We start from the raw sequence: 25,356 nt of genomic DNA, 5'->3' as shown, positions 1-25,356 counted from the left end.
AACAATTTTTTTTTTTTTTTTTTTTTTTTTTGTGTGCGTGTGTGTGTGTGCCACAGAACAAAAAGAAATGCAACGTAGGTTTTTCGAAACTGTGCATGTGTAATAAAAACGGCAAGATGTTTGGTTCTTCTTTTTATTATATTTAATGGCTTTAATACGCCGTCGTTCTCGTAACAGCGCGTCATAGACTCATAGCCATACGCGCTTTTAACAAAGGTGGGCCCGCAAGTATATATATAAATAAGTAGATAGCGATGATATTGGGGAGTGATGTGATAAAAATTAACACTTCGAAGCTTCTTCTTCTCTCCCTTTTAGTAAATTCATTCTAGTGAGGTGAAGCTCTCTCTTACAAAAAAAAAAAGTGCGCATTTTCTCGGATCTCAGATCTTAGATCCAAACCCTTCCCCCCCTCCATCGTTTCCATTGATCCAAAGGTAGATTTTGATTTCTTCCTCTTCTCGATTTGGGTTTCCCTTTTTTTTGCGAGCTGGATCTATCTGTAATCTCGATTTTGAAATTTATGAATTGGGTAAGATGTTGCTTAATTGGGTTAACGAAACGTAGCTAAAATTCATGGTGGGATCTGAATAGGTTTCAGGTTTATGTGTTTTATTTGTTTCCATGGATCTGTGTTCTACGTTGATGGGTTATGTATGTGGGAGAAATTAATTTGGTTGCTTTATTCTTATTCCATGTGGTGAGTGTGAGTTAGCTGTGTTGATTCAACATCGATTTGTTTCATTTCAGTGAAATGGCAAAGAGCGTTTTTGTGCTTTGTTGTTCTCTGGATGTTCAGTTCATGATTGATCCAATTTACTGTTGTTGTTGTTTTTTTATTTTTATTTTTTGTAGATCTATTTATTAGCTTGAGCTTGTTGGGATCTTTAGTCATGGCGAGACGGCAAGTAGGTTCAACAAGGCGTGTAGGAGATGGTGGAAGCTTCCCTTTTGCAGGAGCTTTGCACTCAAAGTCTCGATCTTCTCCACTCTTATCTATTTGCCTTGTCCTTGTGGTATGGTTTTTGTACTTCATTTGTGTTTTCATTAAGTGATTTTCGTTTTTCTTTTTTCTTTCTGGGATATCAATGTGTTATATATGGTTCTAACTATAAATTGTTGTTTCGTGTGTTTTCATTTTCTAGGGGGCTTGCCTTCTCATTGGTTATGCTTACAGTGGTCCAGGTATGTATATGATCATCTTAGTATTATATACTATGTCTTTTTTGCATTATGTACAGCTCTATTAACGTATTCATATTTTTACTCCATCACAGGTATCTTTAAAAGTATCAAAGAAGTCAGCAAAGTCACTGGTACTCCTTATTTCTCATTCTTCACTAGATGTGCTTAAAAGTTAATGCCTTCATCTTCATTGGCATTGGCATTGAGCCATCTTATCTGCAATTTAACCCGTTCAAATGCTTGACTCTTGGGTTTGACATATTTTGTTGCAATTGTTTATGAATTCGCAGGTGACTATTCTTGCACAGCAGAAGTCCAAAGAGCCATTCCTGTTCTTAAGAAAGCTTATGGAGATGGCATGCGCAAAGTCTTGCATGTGGGTCCTGACACATGCTCAGTGGTTTCTAGTCTATTGAAAGAAGAAGAGACTGAAGCCTGGGGTGTCGAACCATATGACATTGAGGATGCAGATTCTCACTGCAAGAGTTTTGTGAGCAAAGGTCTTGTACGTGTGGCTGATATCAAGTTCCCTCTACCTTACCGGGCAAAATCTTTCTCTCTTGTGATCGTGTCAGATGCTCTGGATTATCTCTCACCCAAGTACCTGAACAAGACCGTGCCTGAACTCGCAAGGGTAGCTTCAGATGGTGTTGTTCTTTTTGCAGGTAAACTAACATAAATCTTGATTAAAAGGTGTTTTAACAAACAAAGTATATCTTTTTGGTTTCTAACTCTTACAATTCAATTGTTCTAGGTCTCCCTGGTCAGCAGAGAGCTAAAGTTGCTGAATTGTCTAAATTCGGTCGACCCGTAAGTTTACTATACCCTGTTTTCCTGACTCCCAATGATTATAGATGAAACCATCCTTCCCTATTATTGTTTAGTGGACGTTAGCGTAGTATGCTGTTAGTCATTAGCATCTCGTCATGATTCAAACATTAACAAGTACAAGACTAATACTGTACTAACACTCTTATTATTGTTGGCAGGCTAAAATGCGTAGCGCATCGTGGTGGAACCGCTTTTTTGTCCAGACAAACCTAGAAGAAAACGAAGCACCAAGCAAGAAGTTTGAACAGGCTGTTTCCAAAGGATTATACAAACCAGCCTGCCAAGTCTTCCACCTCAAGCCATTACACTAACCAGCAGCCACCAAGCCTACTGGTCCACACTAAAGCATATTCACACGTAGAGCCGCACCCAAAAAAGAATAGCGTAATCGATATTCTCCTTGTATTTTGTAACAAGTCAGTTTTTTTCTACTTATTGTTTGTATCCGTCAACACAAATTTTCCTATTCAATTAAATCATAATTATTATCAATTTATCACCAGTAATCTCCACATGAACACTTGCCATCTTTGAAGCAATGAAACCTAAGGTTATCTCTTACAATGATCTCTCTACCTGCAACTGCAGACATAAACTTGATTGCATTGTGACAATCCCCGCATATCCTCAAGTTCTTCACCACAACTAATTCCTCTCCATCTCTTGTCGACATCAACCCAAAAGCCACAGCTAGCTTCTCGCTGTGATGTCCTAGCCGCATCCCTTCTTCTCCTTCGCCTGCATCATCCTCCTTCACCATTGCCCATTTCTTATCCATCACATATCCAAGTTTCTTCATCTTCTTCATCATCTCCTCTAGATACTCATTCACCTCCCGTATCATCGGATGAGACCAATCTTCTGCCACAAACACATGCTTCTTCTTCTTCACTTCGATCCAACTACATCCCGGCTTCTTCCTTATCCTTTTTCCCCTCATTGATTTCCTCACAGAGGCCATCTCTTCCCATTTCCCTGCATCTGCATACATGTTTGCTAGCATCACATACGGCGTGGCAGCTAATGGTTGCATCACCATAAGCTCATTAGCTGCTCTCTTCGCAAGAGCCATGTTTTTGTGTTTTCTACAAGCACCGAGCAACGCAGCCCAAGCAACAGAGCCTGGCTTATACGGCATTGCATCAATGAATCTCTCAGCCTCTTCTAGCTTCCCTGCTCTGCCTAAAAGATCAATCATACAAGAATAGTGCTCAGCCTCTGGTTCGATCTTGAATGTCTCCTTCATAGTGTTGAAGTACTTCTGACCCTCCTCGACTTTACCACTGTGTGCACAAGCAGAAAGAACAGCTACAAAGGTTATATTGTTAGGCGCAATACCCGAGTCCAGCATCTGTTGGTATAAAAGCAATGCTTCTGTCCCATGTCCGTGCTGCGCATAACCTTTAATCATACAATTGTAAGACACGGCATTAAGTTCCATCATTCGATCAAATACACGCCTTGCATCGTGCAGGTTTCCACTTTTGTAATACAATGAAATCAATGCGTTGTTCACAGAGATTCTATTCGAAGGGATGTGAGATTTGATAGCCAAGCCATGAATCTGCTTTCCCTGAGAAGGAGAGGAGAGATTTGAGCAAGCGCTGGTGACGCAGACAAAACTGCAATCATCAGGTCTGTGTCCAATACGTTGCATCTGTCTAAAACTCTTCACAGCTTCTTCAGAGAGTTCCTCGTTCATTGAATATCCAGAAATCATCGTATTCCAGAGAACCAAATCCGGCGATAGAATCTCATGAAACACCTTCTCGCATTCAGACATACCATCACGACCCCCACATTTCGAGTAGAAATCGATCAAACCACTTCCCACGTGTGAATTATGGTGAAACCCAGCCTTGATCAGCTTACCGTGGAACTGACGTCCACCTATCAAACAATCCAAGCTCGTGAGAGCATTTAAAACACTAGCCAATGTAAACATATCGATCTTGAACCCTTTAAAGATCATTTCTTTATACAAAGCTAAGGCCTTTGCTCCTTCCTTGTGCTGCCCGTAAGCCACAATCATCGAGTTCCACGAAACTTCATCTCTTAATTCATCCATCCCACAGAACACCGACACGGCCTCTTTCAAAATCCCGCCTTTACTGTAATACGTAACAAAGGCGTTATTCACAGACGAGTATGAATCAAACCCTCCGGAGACAGCGAAACAATGAAGCTGCTTTATCAATTCAACACGGCCACAGCAAGCTGCTATCAACCCTGATAACGTAAACCCATCAACCTCAAATCCCAATTCTCTCATTCTCATGAACAGAACCATCGCTGCAACAGTTTCTCTAGCATCAGCGTAACCCGAGATGAGGGTATTGTAAGAAACAGTGTCCGGTTTCGGAATTTCGTCGAACAACTGACGTGCAATATGGATTTTCGAATCTTTCGCGTAAGCTTTGACGATTACATTGTAAGAGAAGACATTGGGTTCTTCCGTGGAGTCGAACGCGGCTCGTGCGTAGGAAAGACAACCACACTTGGAGTAAAGATTCACGAAGTGGTTTGAGAGGTAAGTGGAAGAAGCTACAATGGACTTCACGTAGAGCGCGTGAAGTGATTTCCCAGTGAAGAGGTCTCTCTCCGCTACAGATTTCNTAATTCATCCATCCCGTAGAACACCGACACCGCCTCTTTCAAAAGCCCGACTTTACTATAATACGTGACGAAAGCATTATTCACAGACGAGTATGAATCAAACCCTCCGGAGACAGCGAAACAATGAAGCTGCTTTATCAATTCAACACGGCCACAGCAAGCTGCTATCAACCCTGATAACGTAAACCCATCAACCTCAAATCCCAATTCTCTCATTCTCATAAACAGAACCATCGCTGCAACAGTTTCTCTAGCATCAGCGTAACCCGAGATGAGGGTATTGTAAGAAACAGTGTCCGGTTTCGGAATTTCGTCGAACAACTGACGTGCAATATGGATTTTGGAATCTTTCGCGTAAGCTTTGACGATTACATTGTAAGAGAAGACATTGGGTTCTTCCGTGGAGTCGAACGCGGCTCTTGCGTAGGAAAGACAACCACACTTGGAGTAAAGATTCACGAAGTGGTTTGAGAGGTAAGTGGAAGAACCCACGATGGACTTCACGTAGAGCGCGTGAAGTGATTTCCCAGTGAAGAGATCTCTCTCCGCTACAGATTTTAGTAGAAGGTCTCGAAAAGATTTGAACTTCCATGGCGTCTGGTTCATCTAATCACTCTGTTTCTCGCATTTGTAGGTTCTTTTTTCAGAGGAAGACAAGCTGAACAAAATTCGTAGTTTAGTTTCGTCTCTTATTTTTCGTTTATTAATTTGGGCTTAGCCTTCTCTTTAAGGCCCATATTATATGGGCTCTTCTACTTCTCTTAATTTTCGTTATTATTATATTGCACATTCATTTGGATTTTTTTGTTGTTGTTGGTAATTTAGATTTTTTCTATGGCTTTTTGAATTGGACAACAAAATTAGTCTCTACGTGGNAAAAAAAAAAAAAAAAAAAAATTCAAATCATCTTAGTTAACTATCATGCGGAAGATTTATCATTAACAATCAAAATCAAAAATTTTTTATTTTTTGAAAACATCACTAATGGATATTTCACTGTCATTAATGATGGATTTATTCAACTCATCAACCTGTTTTCAGAATTGGCCACAATAGATTTATGATCATAATCATATAATCTATTGCAGTGTTTTTAAGTTCATTGAATCAACAAGAAAAGGCAATTCATTAGTTGGTTTTATCATGTTATGCCTTTGTTAAATCAACAACAACGCTAATGATTCAAATTCTGCAAACCTAATCAAAAACTAATTAGACAAATAAAGAATATCTCTTCTTGTTCGATCATTTAAGCATAATGACTTTATCAAGGCTAATTGATAGGAGATACATGTTATTCGTCTAGATCATCATATTAAAAGGATGGCTAACACATTTTGTACAAAATCTTAAATTTGATAAATTAAATCCAAATAGAAATATTAAGGATGTATATATATTTCAACCTTATTTAGAGATTTTGATGACAACAAAAATTATGGTTATGAATTATTAGTACCATTTGATGAGTCTGTGTGGGTGTGAATCTAAATCTGAAAAGGAGTTTAAAATTATTTAATATAAGGGAAAAGATATTTGAATTTTGGGATTTAAGTCTTACAACATAATACTAAAGTAGATTTCCCCGGTCTGCTACTATGTTATCGGGAATGATACCAATCATTTTGTATATTGATTGTTTATTTTTTTATTTTTTTTGTTTTAGTTAATTTTCATTAAAATAAAATATTTAGTTTTATAATTATAATTTTATTTTTTAGTGAAATACATATAAATAACGGTTAGCAACTTAATTTGGACACACAGAAATGGTACATCGTTTAAATTGTAAAATTAGATAAAATGATAGTCTATTTGGTATGGTTTAAACTTTAAAGTGAGATTGACAAAACTTAACAAGTTAGATGGTGTTGTATAAATTTTCAAACTTGGTGTGGCAAGAGATTGAAAAGTTTTTATTTCATGTGGGTTAGTTTGTGAAGGTGACTAAAGATTTGAGCATGATTTGTAGAATGAAGAATCAAATAGCTTTGACTCTCTCGTTTCAAAAAAAAAAAGCTTTGAGTCTCTATAAACGATGATACATATCTCAAAACGATGATACTGTTCTCCAACTATAATTTTGTTTTGTTTTATAGAAAAGAATTTGTGAGTGTGTAGTTGTAGATATGGGTGAGATCTCATTATATATAATAACTTCTTTAAATTGTTTTGTGTTTCTGTCTATCATGCAAATAAAGGATATTCAAGATCTTTCATCTGATTTTCTTGTTGTGTTAGTGTTGTATAGTTTGATTAATAAGTCTATAATTGTATGGAGCAAATTCCTTTTCTGATGATATCTATGGTTTACGTTTTATTCGGCAAGGTATAGTCAATACTCAAAATATCCAAACTCGATCTTGTTGATATCCTTTTCCAACAATTAATTGAGTTACAAATTTTATCCATTTGTATATTTAATAATGTGTCATAATTCGTGTATTTTTTACATATTTTTGATGAGTGAAATTTAAAGCCTTTATGAGTCTAATTAAGTATACGACCATAGTAACAATCATAAACATTTCAGATATATATTTTAGATAACTCCCGAAATACAAGGTGAAATACCCAACACATCATCATGACATTCGATCTAAAAATAGATTTTGTATTGTTTTGGTCGCTAATTCACTGTCATAGTGTCATGCATGTATGGGCGGTGACAGGAAACGCGTTTTATGGACAAATTATTTTTATTTGACTAAGTTTAACGCTTCCTCTTTTCTATATACTTCACCAATCATTATTATATATAGTTGTTATTTTATCTCATGTGGCTGTGTAAAATAGTAACAGTGAGGGTTAAACAATATTTTTCTATCTACCTCCAAAATTTTAGAAATTGTTTAGTCCAGTTTAATGTAATATAGCTAGGCCATTTCACACAAACTTTTGTTTTAAATGAAATTATTGAATTTAACTTTATATAGACATAGACTTAAAGATATGTTTAGATTTGTATAAGATTAGCAGAATCTATAAAAGAGTATATAATTAGTCATAGAACTAAAACAGCAAATTGACACTTTCAATAATAGTACGTTGAATATTCTTTAGTACCAAATCTTGAATTTTTAAAAGTTCATGAAAACAATAAATGATAACTGATAGTATATTATTAGTTACGTCAAGTGAAAAACGGAAGTTGTCTATCACACATGACGAGACAATTAAACTAACTTGTTCAAAGGAACAAAATAAAAATGTATATATACCTCCCACATACCTCAAGCAACTACATTCCACATTCCACATCTCACTTTTCACCAACTAACTAAACCCTAATATAACATATATCTCTCTCAAAACCGTTAATCATCTTTCATCAAAGCAAACATTCTTTATTAGTTTTCCTTCTTCTATCAAAAAAATGAAACAACTGTCGACAAAAGTGACAAGCAATGCTCATGGACAAGACTCTTCCTACTTCTTGGGATGGGAAGAATACGAGAAGAACCCTTACGACGAAATCAAGAACCCTGATGGGATTATTCAAATGGGTCTTGCCGAAAACCAGGTAACTAATTCGAGTCTTTTGTGTTACCAACATCGACAAATATTTATTGTATTTTTTGGTACTTAATATGCATGATGTTTTTTATATGCAGCTATGTATTGATCTCATAGAGACATGGTTAGCTAAGAATCCGGACGCAGCCGGGCTCAAGAAGGACGGCCAATCCATTTTCAAAGAGCTTGCTCTCTTCCAAGACTATCATGGTCTACCCGAATTTAAGAATGTAAGTATTTTAACTTTTCTCCTTCACATTTCAAAAAATACGTAACTTAAGACGCGAGTAACTTAATAAGGTTTTTATTTTTTCTATAGGCTTTGGCAGAGTTTATGGAGGAAATAAGGGGTAATAGAGTAACATTTGATCCAAGGAAGATTGTCCTAGCTGCTGGTTCAACATCTGCCAACGAAACTCTCATGTTTTGTCTCGCCGAACCCGGAGACGCTTTCCTTTTACCGACTCCTTACTACCCAGGGTAATTACTATCTCCTAATTTCATAGGTTTTATATTTACTTTACTTGTATCACAAGAAACCTGAGCTGACGATGTTTTGCTTATGCGTACAGATTCGATAGAGATTTGAAATGGAGAACGGGAGCAGAGATCGTACCTATTCATTGCTCAAGCTCTAATGGGTTCCAAATAACGGAGTCAGCTCTCCAACAAGCTTATCAACAAGCTCAAAAGCTTGATCTTAAGGTCAAAGGAGTTCTTGTTACCAACCCGTCTAACCCTCTTGGCACTATGTTGACCAGAAGAGAACTTAACCTTCTCGTTGACTTCATTTCTTCCAAAAACATTCATCTCATTAGCGACGAGATCTATTCAGGTACCGTTTTTGGGTTTGAACAGTTTGTTAGTGTCATGGATGTCTTAAAATACAAGAACCTTGAGAACAGCGAAGTCGCCAAACGAGTTCATGTTGTTTATAGTCTTTCCAAAGATCTCGGTTTACCGGGTTTTCGCGTAGGAGCAATTTACTCCAACGACGAAATGGTTGTTTCCGCTGCAACAAAAATGTCAAGTTTCGGCCTCGTGTCGTCTCAAACTCAGTACCTTCTCTCTGCATTGCTTTCAGACAAGAAGTTCACAAGTAAATACCTCGACCAAAACCAGAAAAGACTCAAGATTCGTCAGAAGCAACTCGTCTCCGGTCTAGAAGCTGCAGGGGTTACTTGTCTTAAAAGCAACGCTGGTTTGTTCTGTTGGGTTGACATGAGACATCTCTTGGACACAAACACATTCGAAGCAGAGCTTGAGCTCTGGAAAAAGATTGTATATGAAGTCAAACTAAATATTTCACCCGGTTCATCGTGCCATTGTACTGAACCAGGTTGGTTTAGGGTTTGTTTCGCCAACATGAGTGAAGATACACTCGATTTGGCGATGAAGAGGCTCAAAGAGTACGTAGAGTCAACTGATAGTAGAAGAATGATTTCAAAAAGCAGCCATGAAAGGATCAAGAGTTTGAGGAAGAGGACTGTCTCTAACTGGGTTTTCCGGGTTTCATGGACCGACCGTGTACCTGATGAACGATGAAACTAAATTCATCTTCCCAAGTTAAGACAAAGCAAATCTTCCTATACCAACTCATTTAAAAATATATAATTCGTTTTTTAATATTGGGAAAATGTATATTACATTATATACATTTTCTTGAATATTATTCACTATATCTTTTTAATATTTTTTTTTTACTATCACTATATTATATTCATTTCTTTATATTATATATGTTTGGCTGAGAATTTGTAAGCCAGTTTTTTATTTGGATGTAAGTTGTACTATCATTAAGTGCACTTGATCCAAATTTCGATTTGTAATGGCTATTTATATATCTATCTCCTGTAATGTCAATAAAAGCTACGTGTATATCCATGAAAATGTTAATACATATGTCCATTTTCTAAAATAATTGTTTACATGTAATAGTTCATAAATTAATTTTGATATCTCTTGCAGTGTACAAATATCAACCATGTATATATATATATATATATAGAACACATTAATTTTACAATTTGTATTGTATTTCAATCTAGTCAACGTTCAGCAATTTTCTTAAGTAACGTGTAATAGGTTCTTTCTTTGACTCAAATGATCGTTAAGCAACAGAAACTAGTTTAATTGCAGGAGAAAACCAAAATATAGAATACATAGTCAAAGACTCAGTCCTAAATGGAACAAAATATATAGGAAAACAGTTCGGAGTAACATATACAGTACTCCTAAATCTGGCTTCTAAATTTTTTTAAACAAACAAACACATGAAAGTTCATTTCGATTTGTTCAAAATTTCTTTTTGTGTCAACTTCTCGTTTTTCACTTATCAGCAATAATAGTACTTTATCAATCTAAAGCCAAAGATATATTATGAATCAAGTAACTCTTTATTTAAAGTATAGTCGATCATTTATCGATTTATCATATACCGGTCAAAGATTATGATGTTCTTTTCGTAGACATGATGATATTCTCAAACTAAATTATTCCAAAACCGACATGTGCTTTGTAACCTTTTTGTTGGTACTACTACGAACGAAATAATCGAATTCATACTACGTAGATTTAATAAAATATCGTTCATCAACTTTTTTCTTAATAAAAAAAAATAACAGAAATAAAATCTAACAAGATATCCAGTATGACGATTTTGTATTTGTTCCCTTTTGTATCAAAACCGGAGAAATCGGCCGTAAAAGACATATAATGATCCTTACATGTGAGGATCATTATAATGGTCGTTGGTTTGTATAACATAAGGTATTTTCCAATTACAGAGATAATATAGACACGTAATATTGATTTTGAGAATTTTGGTTGATATTCTTATGATCTGAGAATTTCTAATCAATGATGTTATTGATTGCATACGACCCATTCAGAACTTGTCCTCTTTATTATCGACCGGATATATGGTCTTACTAAAGAAAATACTAAATTTCGAGATTTGTGATGTGGTCTCGATATGATTCAGATCACAGATATCTATAAGAACAAGCAATCTGGTCGGTTGGTTTTATAACGCTAGATCGAAATCGTAGATTCACATATTTTAGTTGGGGAATGATCCCTTGTCATTGTTTGACATTTGTTCAAAATAAAACAAATTCTTAATTATACATTTTAAGCTTTAGTTAATGTAAAGTTATTTAAAAAAAAAAACACACATTAACATGTTAAGTTTGAATGAAGAATGCAGTCAGGTGGGTTTCACGAGCCTAGGCCACAACTTGCACATGCCACCCCATGACAATATGACATATGAAAGTACAATAGAAAAATATATATATAAATAACTTCCAATAGAATTCAAAAGTCTTCTTAATGAATGCATGAACCATAAACAAATAAAATTGGGCCACAAAGCCTTGTATTAGTAATCAGCTTTCGATTTTTTTTAAAGACGGATGCATATATTGCGACCAAAACTAGTGGGTGTAAAGAGAAATTTTTTTGGAGGCCTTACAAAATGAACCCAGAAAACAAAACCAAAGCTTAGAGCTCTAATGCTAAGGTTATGAAAAACATGCATGGTCAATAATATAGAGAGGGGTGAAGCAATTGTGAGGTTTCCATGGAACCAAGTAAGTAGTATACAAGTTACGACACATACATGGTTTGCTCTATAATTTCATAACGAAGAAGTTTTCCATAAAATATGATTACCATGTAAACTGGATTATATCTGTTTGCTGCCATAAGCTGAGCAGATGGTAAGAAATCGTCAAACACTAAAACATCTCGATTATTTCATTTACACAATCTTCTTTTAAGTTTTAACTAACATAAAATTCCGTTCCCACAGTAAAGTATTCCGATATTTTTCTCTAAAAAGAAACAGATTTATTTTTTCTCTTTTTGACGTCCAGATATTTCCTTCTTTTTAAGAAAAGGACATTTTTCTAAACAAAAAACTTTGGAAAATAGAATTAATTAACGTGCTAGTGAGTGTCGACATCGGGTGGATTATTAAATCAAAATTAATTATGTTGTAAGAAAATCCTTTTGATTATTTTTATTTGAGAAAGTCCTTTAATTGTATATATTTAAGCAGTGCAAGCAAATAAATTTCGTTTTTTATTTGTCGCCCAGCTATATGTCGCCGAGCCAATCAAGGTTTTATATGGCTTTGTTTACATATATACGTCGAGGGTTTTTTGACAGATTGTATATATTAGTAATCTATTACTTAAGGGTTATTTTATCTAATCCACTTAGTTTTATACTAATATAGTTTTCGTTCCTATATTCTTGAATTTTTGTTTCTTGATTTCTTCTTCTCCGTTATTATTCTCTTTTCCTTCTTTTTTTTCTTTGCTTTATAGCTTGACCCAATACGGAGATAACGATATATTATATAAAGATTCGGCAATGTTGGAACTTTTGGATTTGTTTTTGTCAAAGTGGAATTTTTGGATCTTATGAATAAAATGAATAAATAATAAGGTTATAAATTATAGAACTGAAATATATAAGGTGTATATTTTTGTTAGTTTTTTTTTGGTGTGTATAATACACTTTCATTTTTTATTTCGACTATTAAAGTTATTAAAAACTGTTGTCTTTTGGCTGTCATTTTTTTTTCTTTCAAATTATTATTAAAAAACCTAGGAGCCGATGTAGGATTAAAAATTATTAAAATTTTCTCTCCTCTCTTTTTTTTTTCCAACTTCAAATGTCCAACAAAGAGAAAACAACCAGCTTGAAAAAAAAAACAGTAACCAAAGTGAAGAAGATAAAGAAAGATCTCGATCTCTTCTTTAATATATATGTTTTCGTTATTTGGAAAGATTACTTGTATTTTAAATTTTGTTAATATACACATGATATACGTACATTTTAATGCATTTTACGTTGCTAGCTCTGGAAAATGTTCAAATTTGTATTACGGTTAACTTTCTTTCTATGATGACCTTTCTTTGAAAATAATTTAGTCTTTATGGTAGGTAAATGAAAAATGATTCAAAGAATACATACACACACATATAATATATATATAAAGTGTGTGTGTGTGTGTGTGTGTGTGTGTGTGTGTTTGTGTGTGTATTGTGTAATATTTCCATGCCTATGACACGTTCTGCAGTCCACTGAACTAATGCAAATGGCTTACGTGCATGATTTTCATCACTAGGTCCCTTTTTTCCTAAATCACGATTAACAATATATAATTACATACATTAGGATATGAACTTTTCCACGCGTCTAAAAATTAGGACTCCACTGGAAGTACATATTTTAAAATTTTTGATAACAAATTTCAACTACATTCATATACAAATATAAAGCATATACTAATAAATTTTTTTATATTTGAATGTATCGACAATTTCATTATTTGGCAGTATGTAATGCAACACTAAAACGATATGATATTTACTATTTAGGGAGTTCATGGGTGCATGGGTTTATACAAATTATACGTATTAAATTAAAGGAGAATAATTGCATAATTATGTTTGTCATTTTGCTGTTTGAAGAGAATGTTTGGAACATCCAAATGACTTGTCTTTCAGAGACTAGTATCGTAATACTCTCTTTCTTATATATAATTGATCTGTTTTTTTTTTTTTTGTAATAATCTTTGAAAACGTCATTTCTATATCATCCCATTTGTCCTATACAAGGGAATATACGAAGATCAAACATAATATTTTCTTTTGTGTTGAACCGTGAAGTCTCTAGTCTACTCCTAGCTTCTAGGACTGAACGGATTGTTTGAGATCAACAAAAGATATATCTATCTTTTTAATTATTCTCTACGTATATGTGTTAATTTACACTGTTAACTTCTACATATAAACACAAGTTTTGGATGATTTTAATTAATAAACGGGAAAAATAAACTTGTGCATGGTTGAAAGAAATTTGTTATGTCTCTTAAATTAAGCCATGTTTTTTTTCTACATAATATCAATTGTTGTTTACCGAAAATTGCACTGGAAAAATACAAGTTTTAGTACAATATATTTTCAAGCGACAGTGTCACTTTAGGACTTTGATTTTCGAATAGGCAACGTATGTGCCAAACTCGTAAGGGAAAACAGAATTTTCGTATGACATCATCATTTGATTTTGTGAGGAAACAAGAAACAGACTAGTGACTTGCTAGGAAGAGAGAGAGAGGTCATGTCTTTGAGAAGTTCCGAGTTGCACACATTCATTTATTTGGTAATCAAAACTTTTCTTTTTTGTCAAATGGTTAGGTATTCTTATCCTTATAAAATCCATATATATATATATATATATATATATTAACTTTTAATTGTTATTAACATCAATATGGTTTCCAGCTAAATGCTTTGCACAATCCGACATCCAGTCCAGGTAATAACCCTAACGAATCCGAGGGGATCCTAATTAAACAACAATTATTCGAAAAAGTAGGATGATCAACATACAATCAATGAATCCAACCACATACATATGGATCGATCCGACCATATATATACGTGCCAAGAACCCAAAAGCAACATTATTATTTTAAAAAATGTATATATATATATATATACACTTTGCCCAATATGTATTATCATTATATATATAGATGGAAAGTTGGAAACGTAACACGTGATGATCCCATATAACATGCACATTACAACGTTCATACTTTTTAAAAAATAACTATCACAAAATTTTGTTAACTATGTGAATGTGATTACTTCGTTAGGATCTCTCGTGTAGGAGTTCTACATAGACATATCAATAAAAAAAAATTTAAATAGATCGTTATTCCATATATACACGTACCCTATTACCCCAATTAATAATAATGACGTACGGTTCATGTTGAGAATAGTTAATTAACAAAATTGCTTCGAATCGGAATAAACAAGAGAGCTAATGTCCTCCCAACTAATGGTGCTTTGATCTGCCGAAGTACTTGTGGCGGCTCCTGAGAACAAGTCGATGGTTTCGGCTTGGAAATTTCCGAACCATTGATGATCATCAATACTTGTGTTGAGCAATTGAGAGTTTGAGTTGGCGCTCAAGATCGAGTTCATGGGGAAACCCTCTCCTGATCCTAAGTGGTTATGATTAGGATCTAACAAGAGTTGAGAGAAGGAGAGGTGATCAAAAGCGTTTGTCATCGAATCTTGATGATGATGATGATGATGAGGGTTTGCCCTCTCCAGTTCTTGATCTTCGATCTTGACCATGATCGCTGTCGCTGGCTTAATATCTTCTTGGTCGCAGAGCGAGTTGGTTTGATTCATGACAAGAGTTGGTACTTGAACATTCTGATGATGTAGTGGCCATGTGAACATTGTTTGATCTTGTCTCATCATGAAAGAAGTTTGATTTTGTAGTTGTTGTTGTTGTTGTTGTCTCTTCATCATAACCATCATCTCTTGCTGCTCGATACAAGCTTCTTGAAGCTCCTTGCGTTGTTTGCTGATAAGTTTCTTCTTAAGCCTTGTGTTCCAATAGTTTTTTATATCGTTATCTGTTCGTCCCGGCAATTGAGCAGCGATTATAGACCACCTTTAAACATCATCACATAACTACTTAATTAAGAGTTTTCTCAAGATTTTCACCCAAAAAAAAAAAAAAAGAGTTTCCTCAAGATATTTTGACGATATATTCATGAATAACGTATATGAATAGTACCTGCTACCAATGGTAAGATAAAGGCTACAAATGATGTTTTCTTCTTCCTCAGAGAAGCCACCATGCTTGATGTTTGGTCTAAGATAGTTAAGCCACCTCAGCCTGCAACTCTTCCCACATCTCTTCAACCCTTAATTAAACCAACCAAGAAATAATTGTATAAACAAAAAGCCTCTTTAATTTAATTATCAATTATTCTTTACTAAAGAGAGATAGATCAGAGAGATCAGAATCATCAAAGATACTATACCAATCTTGTGAGGCAAAGCGATCCAATTGCCTCCTGTGCCATTCTTTTCAATGTAGGATTTGAGCTTTGCATCTTCCTCAGGAGACCAAGGCCCTTTCTTCACGTTCGCTTTGTCACAGCATGGTGCTCTTCCCATTCTCCTTCTCCTAGTGAAGTCTTGTTCTTGATCTTGGTATTGTTCTTGATATCTGCCTTTGTTTATCCCTCTCTATGACAAAGATTATATATGTTGGTGGGTATGATGGTGTGTAAGCTATATAGGGGAAATATTATGTGAATGCAGAAAAGAAAAAAAGGAGGCTATATAATAGCTGGAGGAGATGTCAAAAAGTCTTTGTAAGAAAATATGTCAAAAAGTAGGGAAGTTTTAATAAAATTAAATTAAAAACCAAAAATCAGAAAGTAACTTTTGGGAATTTTTAATGTTATTATTGTAACCCAACAAAATTAAATACTTATACAATAGTGAGAAATGGCAGAAAAGATAAGGAAGACTATTGCACACGCAAGTCGTCAAAGAAATTTCTCTTAATTTCTTCCTAAATATATCGATACGTTCAAATTCAATTGTTTTGTCTTTCAAATCATGAAAAACACATACATGGTTTTGACAGCACTTTAGTCTTTACACTAAAGTTACTTATGATAAAGTAAATATATACATTATGAGGGTCTTTTAACTACGTCTTTGCGGTTGAAAATGAAACGATGGGTACCAAAATTGGCTAGATCAACAAAATTCGTTATGGTAGGTCAACAAAATTGCCAAACCGAAGAAATTCTACCCCGGATCAGGTAAACTAATAAAGAATACAGTTACTGTTTATAGATTATAGAGTACTTATCAAATTAGACTGTTTAACTGAAATATATGAATTAATGATTTTAACAATCACGACGAACATTTCCACGTAGAACTCCATAATGAAAAAAATGATATATGGTTATTCTTGGATATATCCAAATATAATTTACAGAAATTTAATAATTTTCCTCTATAAAAAGTAGTCAAAAGCATTCAGGAGGCTGATACACCGGTGTGGTATACATTATGAAAAAATTTAAGTTCTAATTATGAAATTAGAAAACATCCGAGGTTGGAAATATTAATGTCTAACTGTGCAATATACAACATGCACATTTGGTTGGTTGGATTAATGATGTACTTACAAAAAAAAATTTGGGGGGAGTGATGTTTGATTTGTAACATTTTCTTTTCTCTAATTTTCATGATTATTCTAAGGTTTGCAAACATATGAAGTTTATTGTTTTACTAGCATATATTACTTGTGCATCACATAGAAATTCTTCGTCAAACTCAAAAACAATCTCTTTCCATTGGATTTTTGTGAGTGATTTTGCAATAGAGTGAACTCAAAATTCTAAACATGGAATTCAATTAGTATTTTGTAAATATTAATTGACTAATTTACTGCCTTTCTTAGTTAAACTTAATGACCGGCTCTTCTAGAGGAACGAAATAGGTTGACTTACGTTTGAGATTGGACATAAAAGTTTTAAAAGTCAAAAAAACACTTTCGAAAAATAAAGTCATAAGTGGTTTATTGAAATTTTTTTCCACTTTATATGTCATTTTTATATAGAACTATAAAGTTTATCACTGAAAAAGTAAATAAAGTTTTGAACTTTATAAAGTTAAGGGAAATATTGTGAAGATTTCAAACCATTACCCATTGGTAGGAATTGGTCTCGTTTCGTAGGCCATCTCTTTTTCCAATTTTCATATAATATATAAAACACACAAAAATCATAAGAACTCTGCTTTTATCAGGATTCTGCCTTCTCCGAGCAATTCTTCAGGTCTTACTTTTCACAAATAGAACATGAGATACTTGCTGCTTGACCAGGACCGGTTCTAAGGGTGTGTTGGGTGTGCCAGTACACTGGTCCTGTTTTTTTTTTTAATCTTTTTTTCTTTGCATTTTAGAGTCTTAAAATTTTAGATAATTGTAAGATATAGTCTATTTTTAACTTATTAAATATTTAAGTCTATAATTTTTTAAACCTTCAATATAGCACAGGGCGCCCAATAATTATTTGATTCGAGCCTGGCGTTGACAGACACGTTTTATAAGGCTCAGTTCGGATTGCATGTGTTGGTTCTACATACTCTCTAATGCTTGGTAATCTACAAAAGCCTCACTTGCATTGCATATGTTTGTGTTTCTGTTTGCTTTGTTGTTGAATTGAAAAGTCACCTGACTCTTTTTCAGGTTGACTGAGATGTTGCTTTGTTGGATTCTTCTTTTGTGACTCACTACACTATCAACATCCTTATATCATACTTTTATAGCAAGACGCCATCGGAGGTTGAACAATTCTTTATTGAGCTTTACCTTTCAAGGGACAACCTCAACAAATTCAGGCTAGTACACGGTAAAATCAGGGTACTCTATTTTCATACAACACAACCTTGTAAAAAACTGAATCAAACATAACTAAGTTGAAAGCCAGGTCTAGAAAGTAAAAGCTTCAAGAAAAAATAAATGTTTCCTGTAGCAAACTCTATGAGGTTGTGGGGGTGCAAACAGTCGGCTCCTGGACCAACTTTTTCGAATTTGATTAATAATATATGAAGTTTTGTAGTAAAAAAATAAAAATAATAAAGACATCTACCTTATAGCCTATTGATTTGTAATAATGATATAATTAGATTACTAGTTAAGTTTAAACAGCATATATGCATGTTGTTGACAAAAAAAAAATGAATATTAATAATCTTAGAACGATACGATGATTATAGCTTTTTATTTTTATTAATACGAATATTAACCCAACAGAGAAAAAAAAAAAGGCTACGTGAAGAGGTTTGAATATATTGAGTAGGCATATTTTCTAAAAACAATCTGCAATAATTTGGTCTTTTTGGCTACTTTTATAATTTTATTAAGGACCAATAAAAGTCTTTTGGAAGTACTCTAATGGTTTTAAAAAACAAAAAAAAATGTTCCCATGAAAAAAACACACCATCTCTTTTCCTTTTCTTCTAACTACAGTATAAGACTTCAGTAATTCAAGTCATACTCACTACTTTTTATATTAGTCTGTCTAGTAGATAAGACATGTTATCATCTCGTAATCATGAGATAATCATGACATCTTTTCAGGTCATACCAAGTCCAAGTCCACGCTCCTTATTAGAGACTTTATGATTATGGCTTGTTATTATTTCCTTTACTTTTTGCTTACTAATAAGTTCTGGTTTAAATCTGATGTTAGATATCAATTATGTCTCAGAAATAGTGCTGTAGACCTGAGGAAAACCATTGGATGTTAACATGTAATCAGAAACAAATATGTAAACATGTAATCAAAAACAAATATGTAAATATAAGATTATTGGTAATGAGAGGTAACAACATCTACAGATATTGAACCATCTAAGTTGTAAGATCTGAAGTATTAGATAAACCAGATTCTAAACAATCCCAACTTATAGTTTTCACGAATCAGAATCACAGACCATATAGGAAAGGAAAAGCAAAACCAAGAAGCCGAACTGATAATTGCATTTTGCCTGGCTTAACTCAGATTCACAGTCCAATTCATGTTGTCTTCAATCAGACCCATCTGCAAGCTTGTCAGGACGGTGTAGAGTTGCTTCGACACAGTTCCAAAGGTACCTTCTCCGTAAGACACTCTGCGTTTCAGAAAAAAAAAAAAGCTCTTACGACATACAAAAAAAAAAGGCGAAAGCTTTACACCTTTTTAAGTTTAGCTTTTGATTAATGGGAGATACAAAGAAATAAAGGTTTTACCTTTTGCCTTTGTAGGTAACACTTCCAACTGGAGAGACAACCACAGCAGTCCCTGTGCAGAAAACCTCGTCTGCTTCTAATAATTCATCCACTGTCACATTCCGTTCCTCCACCTGATACCAAATAAACATGCACCGTGATCACAAGCCAGTAGTGTAGTGCTATGATCCACTTTAAAGATGCGAGTATTGTTGAGAATCTGAAGAAAGGGAGAGAGATTACCTGAAACCCTTGCGTTCGAGCCACGTCGATTATACTTTTTCTTGTAATCCCCGGTAAAATGGTTCCTTTTATTTCAGGAGTAGCAATCACATTATCCTGAAAAAGAAAAATGTTGGTAAATAATCTCATCTCCTACAGAAATTTAGACTGCTAAAGGGATAGACATCTTATAGACTTTACAAGGCATCATCAGATTCCGAAAGATTCGTTTTTTTTCCTTACCTTTACGATGAATATATTGCAAGACGAGACCTCTTCAAGAAATCTTTTGTAAACGCAATCAAGATACAAAACATCAGAATATCCTTTAGCTTTCGCAATCGACTGTGCCTTCAGTACCTAAATTATGAGTTGTATGTGTTAGTTACAAAACCTGGTAATCAATATATTCAAAAAATCAGCTTTTACTTACTGCAGCATAATTGCCGATGGTTTTAACACCTCCGGTACCACCAGGAGTTGCACGGTGAAAATCATTTTCCACAATCAAATTGATCGGTGCCACACCTTCCTGACATCATAATATAAATCCGTATCATCATTTAGAGAAAAGGAGAAACATACAACAAACCTTATCTTAGATATTTGGAATTGATCGAAAGACCTTGAAGTAGTTCCCGACAGGCGAAACGTAGATAATGAAAGTATATTCTGGTGCAGGTGCAAGACCAAGAACAGCTCCTGTCCCCATAAGCAATGGTCTCACATATAAGGAACCTTTACCTGGAGGTGGAACCTAAAAACAAGACATCACACACACATGTTACAGTCAAAACATCAAACAAATATATTGATAATTTCTTCCAATTATTGGGACAAAAGAAAAAACTGTGTGATTCATTACCCAACGTTTGTTAGCTAATACAGTTTCTTTCACAGCTTCGACAAACTGCTCAATGGATGGAGCAGGCATACACATCCTCTCAGCACCATTTCTCATACGGTTTGCATTCTCCTCAGGACGAAAGAGGAGGATATTATTACCATCTTCCTTTCTGTAAGCTTTTAGCCCTTCAAACAATCCCTACAAACAAGCAAAAAGAAGAACTTGAACAAAGAAGACTCATGTAATCCTAAATTCCAATCAACACACAAACACTCTTGGCATCTCTCATCATCAATTGCAGATAAAAGAAGAATTTTTCCGTGCAATAGATAAAGATAGATTCGGTAGATAACAGAAATCCTCATTATATGCAACTAACATAACAACTAAGAGACTAGACTCGTTGACAGATTGTGTTACAGTAAAGGACAGGACAAGTATGAAACAAAATCGACAAAATTTCTCACATATTTTGAATTCCTTAACCTTAAACCCCACAAATTAAGCTTAGTTTGAGCAAAATCGTTAAACAGTAAAAGGAGATGACTTTGAAGAAAACTATAAAAGAAAGAAACCTGTCCATAGTTGAGTACACCAGCAGAAGGGCTGACTTCAATGTTCCCAAAACGTTGCAATTCACCTTTTGAGAACTCTCCATCGATGTTGCATTTCATCACATACATGTAATCAGTCGGCTTAAGCCCAAATCCAATGTTATCCCAATCTATATCGGCTAATTCAGACACCTCCGTACTACTAATTCAGAAATAATAACAAGAACATAGATAAGTGGACCTGGATGAATTTGGACAAATAAACCCAAAGAGATGTTGATTCTGATTTCCAAACAAACCTGGAAGAATTGGAGAGCACAGCGTTGCATCGGGTAAAGGAGGCACCACCATTGATGACACTTGACAAAACAGAGGAAGAAGACGAAGAATGCTGAAGCTGTGGATACAATCATCGGAGAAATGGGTTTAGATCAAAAATGAAGATGGTAACATTTTGAGGAATCGATAAAACAGCAGCAAGAGAGACAGAGAGGGGGAAAAGAGTTGACCTTGATGGAGGAAGAAGATGACGGCGGCGATAAGTTCCGAGTAGAGGAGGAGAAAGAGTGGAGACGCGTGGAGAAGGCGCGTGAAGGACAAAGTAGGTAATTTTGATTAAGACTTGGGGAGATTACTGCTCTCTCCATTGCTTTCTGAAATTTTTTTGCAAGTGTTTGTTTATGTGTTTCTTCTTCTTTGATAAAGACGACAATGTGGCGGGGAGACGGAGGAGGAGGCTCTCNGGGGGGGGGGGGACGGAGGAGGAGGCTCTCTCTCTCTCTGTGGTGCGTTTGGTTTTTTTGCTTCTTTTACCCTAACAACACCTTATTTCAGTTTTATTTGTTGTAATCACTTTTATAAGAGAAACAAAAAAAAAAAATTAAGTACAATAAAAATTAGAGGGTGTTATTCAATCATCATATTAAAATTATTATTCCAATAGTTTATTCTAAATGATGCATAAATAATATACTGACATTGGATTTGATTATTTTTAAACCAAAAAAAATATATAATTTTGGTGTTCAAATAAATTAGAATCCATACACATATTCCATTGATCTAATTTTAATAAAAATGTATCTTTATTAGTGATTCAATAAACCTTACTAGTATTATTTACTATGTAGTAGTAGTCTAATAATCGGCTGGAATTATACTGGAATTTAGGAAGAATATTGGTGTAATACAAACATAGAAAACAATTGTAGTCCAAATATTTACAAGGAAAAAAGTTTGATCGTGTAAGTCCGTAAGATATTGATTTATTAGGATAGTTTTTTTTTGTAGTTGACGAAGAGAAAATTATAGTTTTTTTTTGTGTGGGTTTTTTTCGTTATACTCCCACTAGGAAAGACATGAATTATAAAATAGAAATCAGAAATTGTACAAATATTAACAAAGAAAAGTGAGAGTCTTTGACAAAAAAAAAAGAAAAAAAAAAGAAGAATATGAGTGATTTACAATAGCAAAAAAACAAAAATTAAGGCTCAAAATTAATGTAAGACCGAATAGGTTTTGGTAAAATCTATATATATAAATCCTTTTCTCATTCCTTATGCTGCCACATCAGCAACTTTTTCTTTAATTTTGTGGACCTTACAGATTCTAATAAACTCTTTAAACAATTATTCAAATGACAAACTAATCAACTAAATTTCATCCTAAGTATGTAGGGCCAACATTATTTCATTCAAAGTAGCTAGGCCCATCACTATTTTTAAAATTCTATGGATTCAATTTTGTACTTTAAAATAAATTTAAAATATTCATTTAGTGCATATTTATGTTAATTATAATTAATAGAAAGTTTAAATAAAAAACAATTATGTAAAATAAATAAAATATTAAAATAACAAAACAATAATAGATTTTTTTTATTAGTGGTAATAATATAATTAAAAATGTCAATTGAACTGATCATAATTTAAAATTTCAAATGTATTATTGAGTTTTAGAATAGAAGTAAATTTTAAATTTATTGTAGAATAAAAAAAATATGTAATTACGTATTATTGAGTTTTAGAATAGAAATAAAATTTAAATTTATGATAGAATATTTTTTTTAAAAAATGTAATTGTGTATTATTGAGTTTTAGAATGGAAGTAAAATTTAAAATTATGGTAGAATAAAAAGAATTTCTGTTATCGTATTTATAAAATTTAAACAGGAAAATTAAATTAAAAGTGAAATATTATTTTATCCAAAAGGAAAACAAATTTGATATTCATAAATTGAATCAAATGCTTCTAATCCAAATTTAAGTATTGAAAGATAGTAATTAAAGAGAAAATAGTTATAATATATCTTAAAAATTATTTTACAGTCTAATATGTGTTATATGTGAGCCAATAGAATATGGAAAAAATAGATGTCAAAAGGAGTGCATCATCAATAATGACGAAAAAATTATAGTTAAAAGTGTTTAAAAATAAATTAGTAAAACTTGAAAAGATAATAATACACAACTAAAATCTCTGACATCTCATTAATTGTGTGAAACGAATGAGTTTGTAGAAAAATAAATGACATACATAATTAAATAGATTATTAGATTCCAAGTCGGGTTTAACAGTTTGGTCATATAATCATGGAAAATGAGATAAGATAAGTACATTCATGAATTGGTCGTTTATGGTATGTTGCAATGACTTAGATGGGTAAAGCGAGCTTGGTAAAGATGTTATAATGATATGATATTATATTTTACCTTTACACTAAACAATATTCATGAAATTCGGTATATTCAAATTTATAAGGAATAATGTTATGTTAGTATCAACATCTATCATAAATAATTTATACAATTAGATGAACAGTCGATCAACATCAAAACCTTTAAAAATGTTTTAATGAAATATGAATAAGAAATAAACTCTATTAATGATAAAAGATAGTCATTAATGTGGTTTATTTTTTCTCATATTACCACATGACATATATGTATAGAGATTTACCCTTAAAACTTTGAATGATTATATTCGAGCTCAAAAATTTATATCAATAAAAAAAGTTTTCAATTAAATTCCGGTGCTTGCGCCCGTACAAATTCTAGTTATACAATAAAACTAAAATGATTGATTTGCTCACCATTTTCACCAACGACTTAGATACGTTCAAAAATAACACGTGCTTCATGCGTTTTTGTCAATCCCGTCTTGAAGATATATAATGGGCCTAACCCAAACCAATCTGGAACGAGCCTAAAGGCTAAAACCCAACACAAAGAAAGGGTGGAAGATAAATGTACTCTAGTAGTCTGGTTAGATTATATGAACTAGTGTATGTTTCTTCTTATATTCAGAGTCCAGAGATGTGTTGTTAGTCTATTTGTTTAATACTCTTTTTGGATTATTGCTCTTGTTTTGTTTCTTTGGTATGTTGAACTTTCCTTGATTTCTGAAGCGGAACGAATCTGTATAATAACACCATTTGGATTCTCTTACCAAATGGTGTGACATAACAATGTCTTGGTAAAACCAATGAAGACTGAAGAAAGAAAACAAACGTTCCAAATCAAACACAAAACTACAAATATTCTAGTTTCAGAAACATCATCAGAGTATATAGCTCTTCTTGTTGTTCTTTTTCTTCCCCTTCTTATTCTTCGCCGCATATGTATCTAGCATTCATTTAAGTAATTGAGTTGTGATGGACCTCGGCCCGAAAACTCAAGTAAAGTAAATGACTGTGGTAGAAGCTTATAATACACCCAAAATATCATTAACTAATATTCTTATTGTTTTCTTTGGTCTCTAAATTACAGTCATGGTTATCTAAGAAATTACAAGATATCAAGGAAAGCAACAACACCTAAGGATATGGTTTTTGATGGGTCAAAATCAAAAGTTGAATATATGGCTTATAATTAATGAGAGAGAGTTGTCATAAATGCTTCTTCTAAAATTAGATTTTTGCTTCAAGACAAGGGAAGAGAGTTGGGGGGGGGGGGGGGGGGG

At 33.6% G+C, this 25,356-nt stretch overlaps 5 protein-coding genes across 6 annotated transcripts; 2 read left to right on the top strand and 3 right to left on the bottom strand.

Annotated features, from left to right (window-relative positions):
• LOC104791198 (uncharacterized protein At3g49720) lies at window positions 274-2,508 on the top strand. The gene is made up of 7 exons (XM_010517029.2): window positions 274-437; window positions 856-1,016; window positions 1,146-1,185; window positions 1,278-1,316; window positions 1,476-1,850; window positions 1,940-1,995; window positions 2,175-2,508. Exons 2-7 carry the CDS (start codon window positions 894-896, stop codon window positions 2,325-2,327), a joined length of 786 nt encoding a protein of 261 aa, XP_010515331.1. The 5' UTR covers window positions 274-437; window positions 856-893; the 3' UTR covers window positions 2,328-2,508.
• Window positions 2,492-5,397, bottom strand: LOC104791199 (pentatricopeptide repeat-containing protein At3g49710-like). The gene is made up of 2 exons (XM_019246760.1): window positions 5,121-5,397; window positions 2,492-4,560 (listed from the first exon to the last, which is right to left on the bottom strand). The coding sequence occupies exons 1-2, from the start codon at window positions 5,236-5,238 to the stop codon at window positions 2,513-2,515; spliced, it is 2,166 nt and encodes a 721-aa protein (XP_019102305.1). The 5' UTR covers window positions 5,239-5,397; the 3' UTR covers window positions 2,492-2,512.
• On the top strand, window positions 7,819-9,828 carry LOC104791197 (1-aminocyclopropane-1-carboxylate synthase 9-like). Its single transcript, XM_010517028.1, has 4 exons — window positions 7,819-8,155; window positions 8,247-8,378; window positions 8,468-8,628; window positions 8,721-9,828. Exons 1-4 carry the CDS (start codon window positions 8,009-8,011, stop codon window positions 9,691-9,693), a joined length of 1,413 nt encoding a protein of 470 aa, XP_010515330.1. The 5' UTR covers window positions 7,819-8,008; the 3' UTR covers window positions 9,694-9,828.
• Window positions 14,922-16,289, bottom strand: LOC104791195 (transcription factor RAX3). Its single transcript, XM_010517027.1, has 3 exons — window positions 16,016-16,289; window positions 15,766-15,895; window positions 14,922-15,639 (listed from the first exon to the last, which is right to left on the bottom strand). Exons 1-3 carry the CDS (start codon window positions 16,149-16,151, stop codon window positions 14,958-14,960), a joined length of 948 nt encoding a protein of 315 aa, XP_010515329.1. The 5' UTR covers window positions 16,152-16,289; the 3' UTR covers window positions 14,922-14,957.
• On the bottom strand, window positions 19,358-22,129 carry LOC104791194 (branched-chain-amino-acid aminotransferase 3, chloroplastic). Of its 2 annotated transcripts, none has more exons than XM_010517025.2 (10): window positions 21,906-22,129; window positions 21,696-21,793; window positions 21,418-21,598; window positions 20,861-21,040; window positions 20,621-20,752; window positions 20,429-20,527; window positions 20,239-20,355; window positions 20,017-20,112; window positions 19,795-19,907; window positions 19,358-19,676 (listed from the first exon to the last, which is right to left on the bottom strand). In XM_010517025.2, the coding sequence occupies exons 1-10, from the start codon at window positions 22,041-22,043 to the stop codon at window positions 19,559-19,561; spliced, it is 1,272 nt and encodes a 423-aa protein (XP_010515327.1). In that variant the 5' UTR covers window positions 22,044-22,129; the 3' UTR covers window positions 19,358-19,558. The 2 variants fall into 2 exon arrangements, with proteins under 2 accessions (XP_010515327.1, XP_010515328.1); XM_010517026.2 differs by having other exon boundaries at window positions 21,418-21,595.

The sequence above is a fragment of the Camelina sativa genome, chromosome 6, assembly GCF_000633955.1.
Source record: "Camelina sativa cultivar DH55 chromosome 6, Cs, whole genome shotgun sequence".
Taxonomy (NCBI): domain Eukaryota; kingdom Viridiplantae; phylum Streptophyta; class Magnoliopsida; order Brassicales; family Brassicaceae; genus Camelina; species Camelina sativa.
This window is presented reverse-complemented; position numbering and strand designations above follow the sequence as displayed.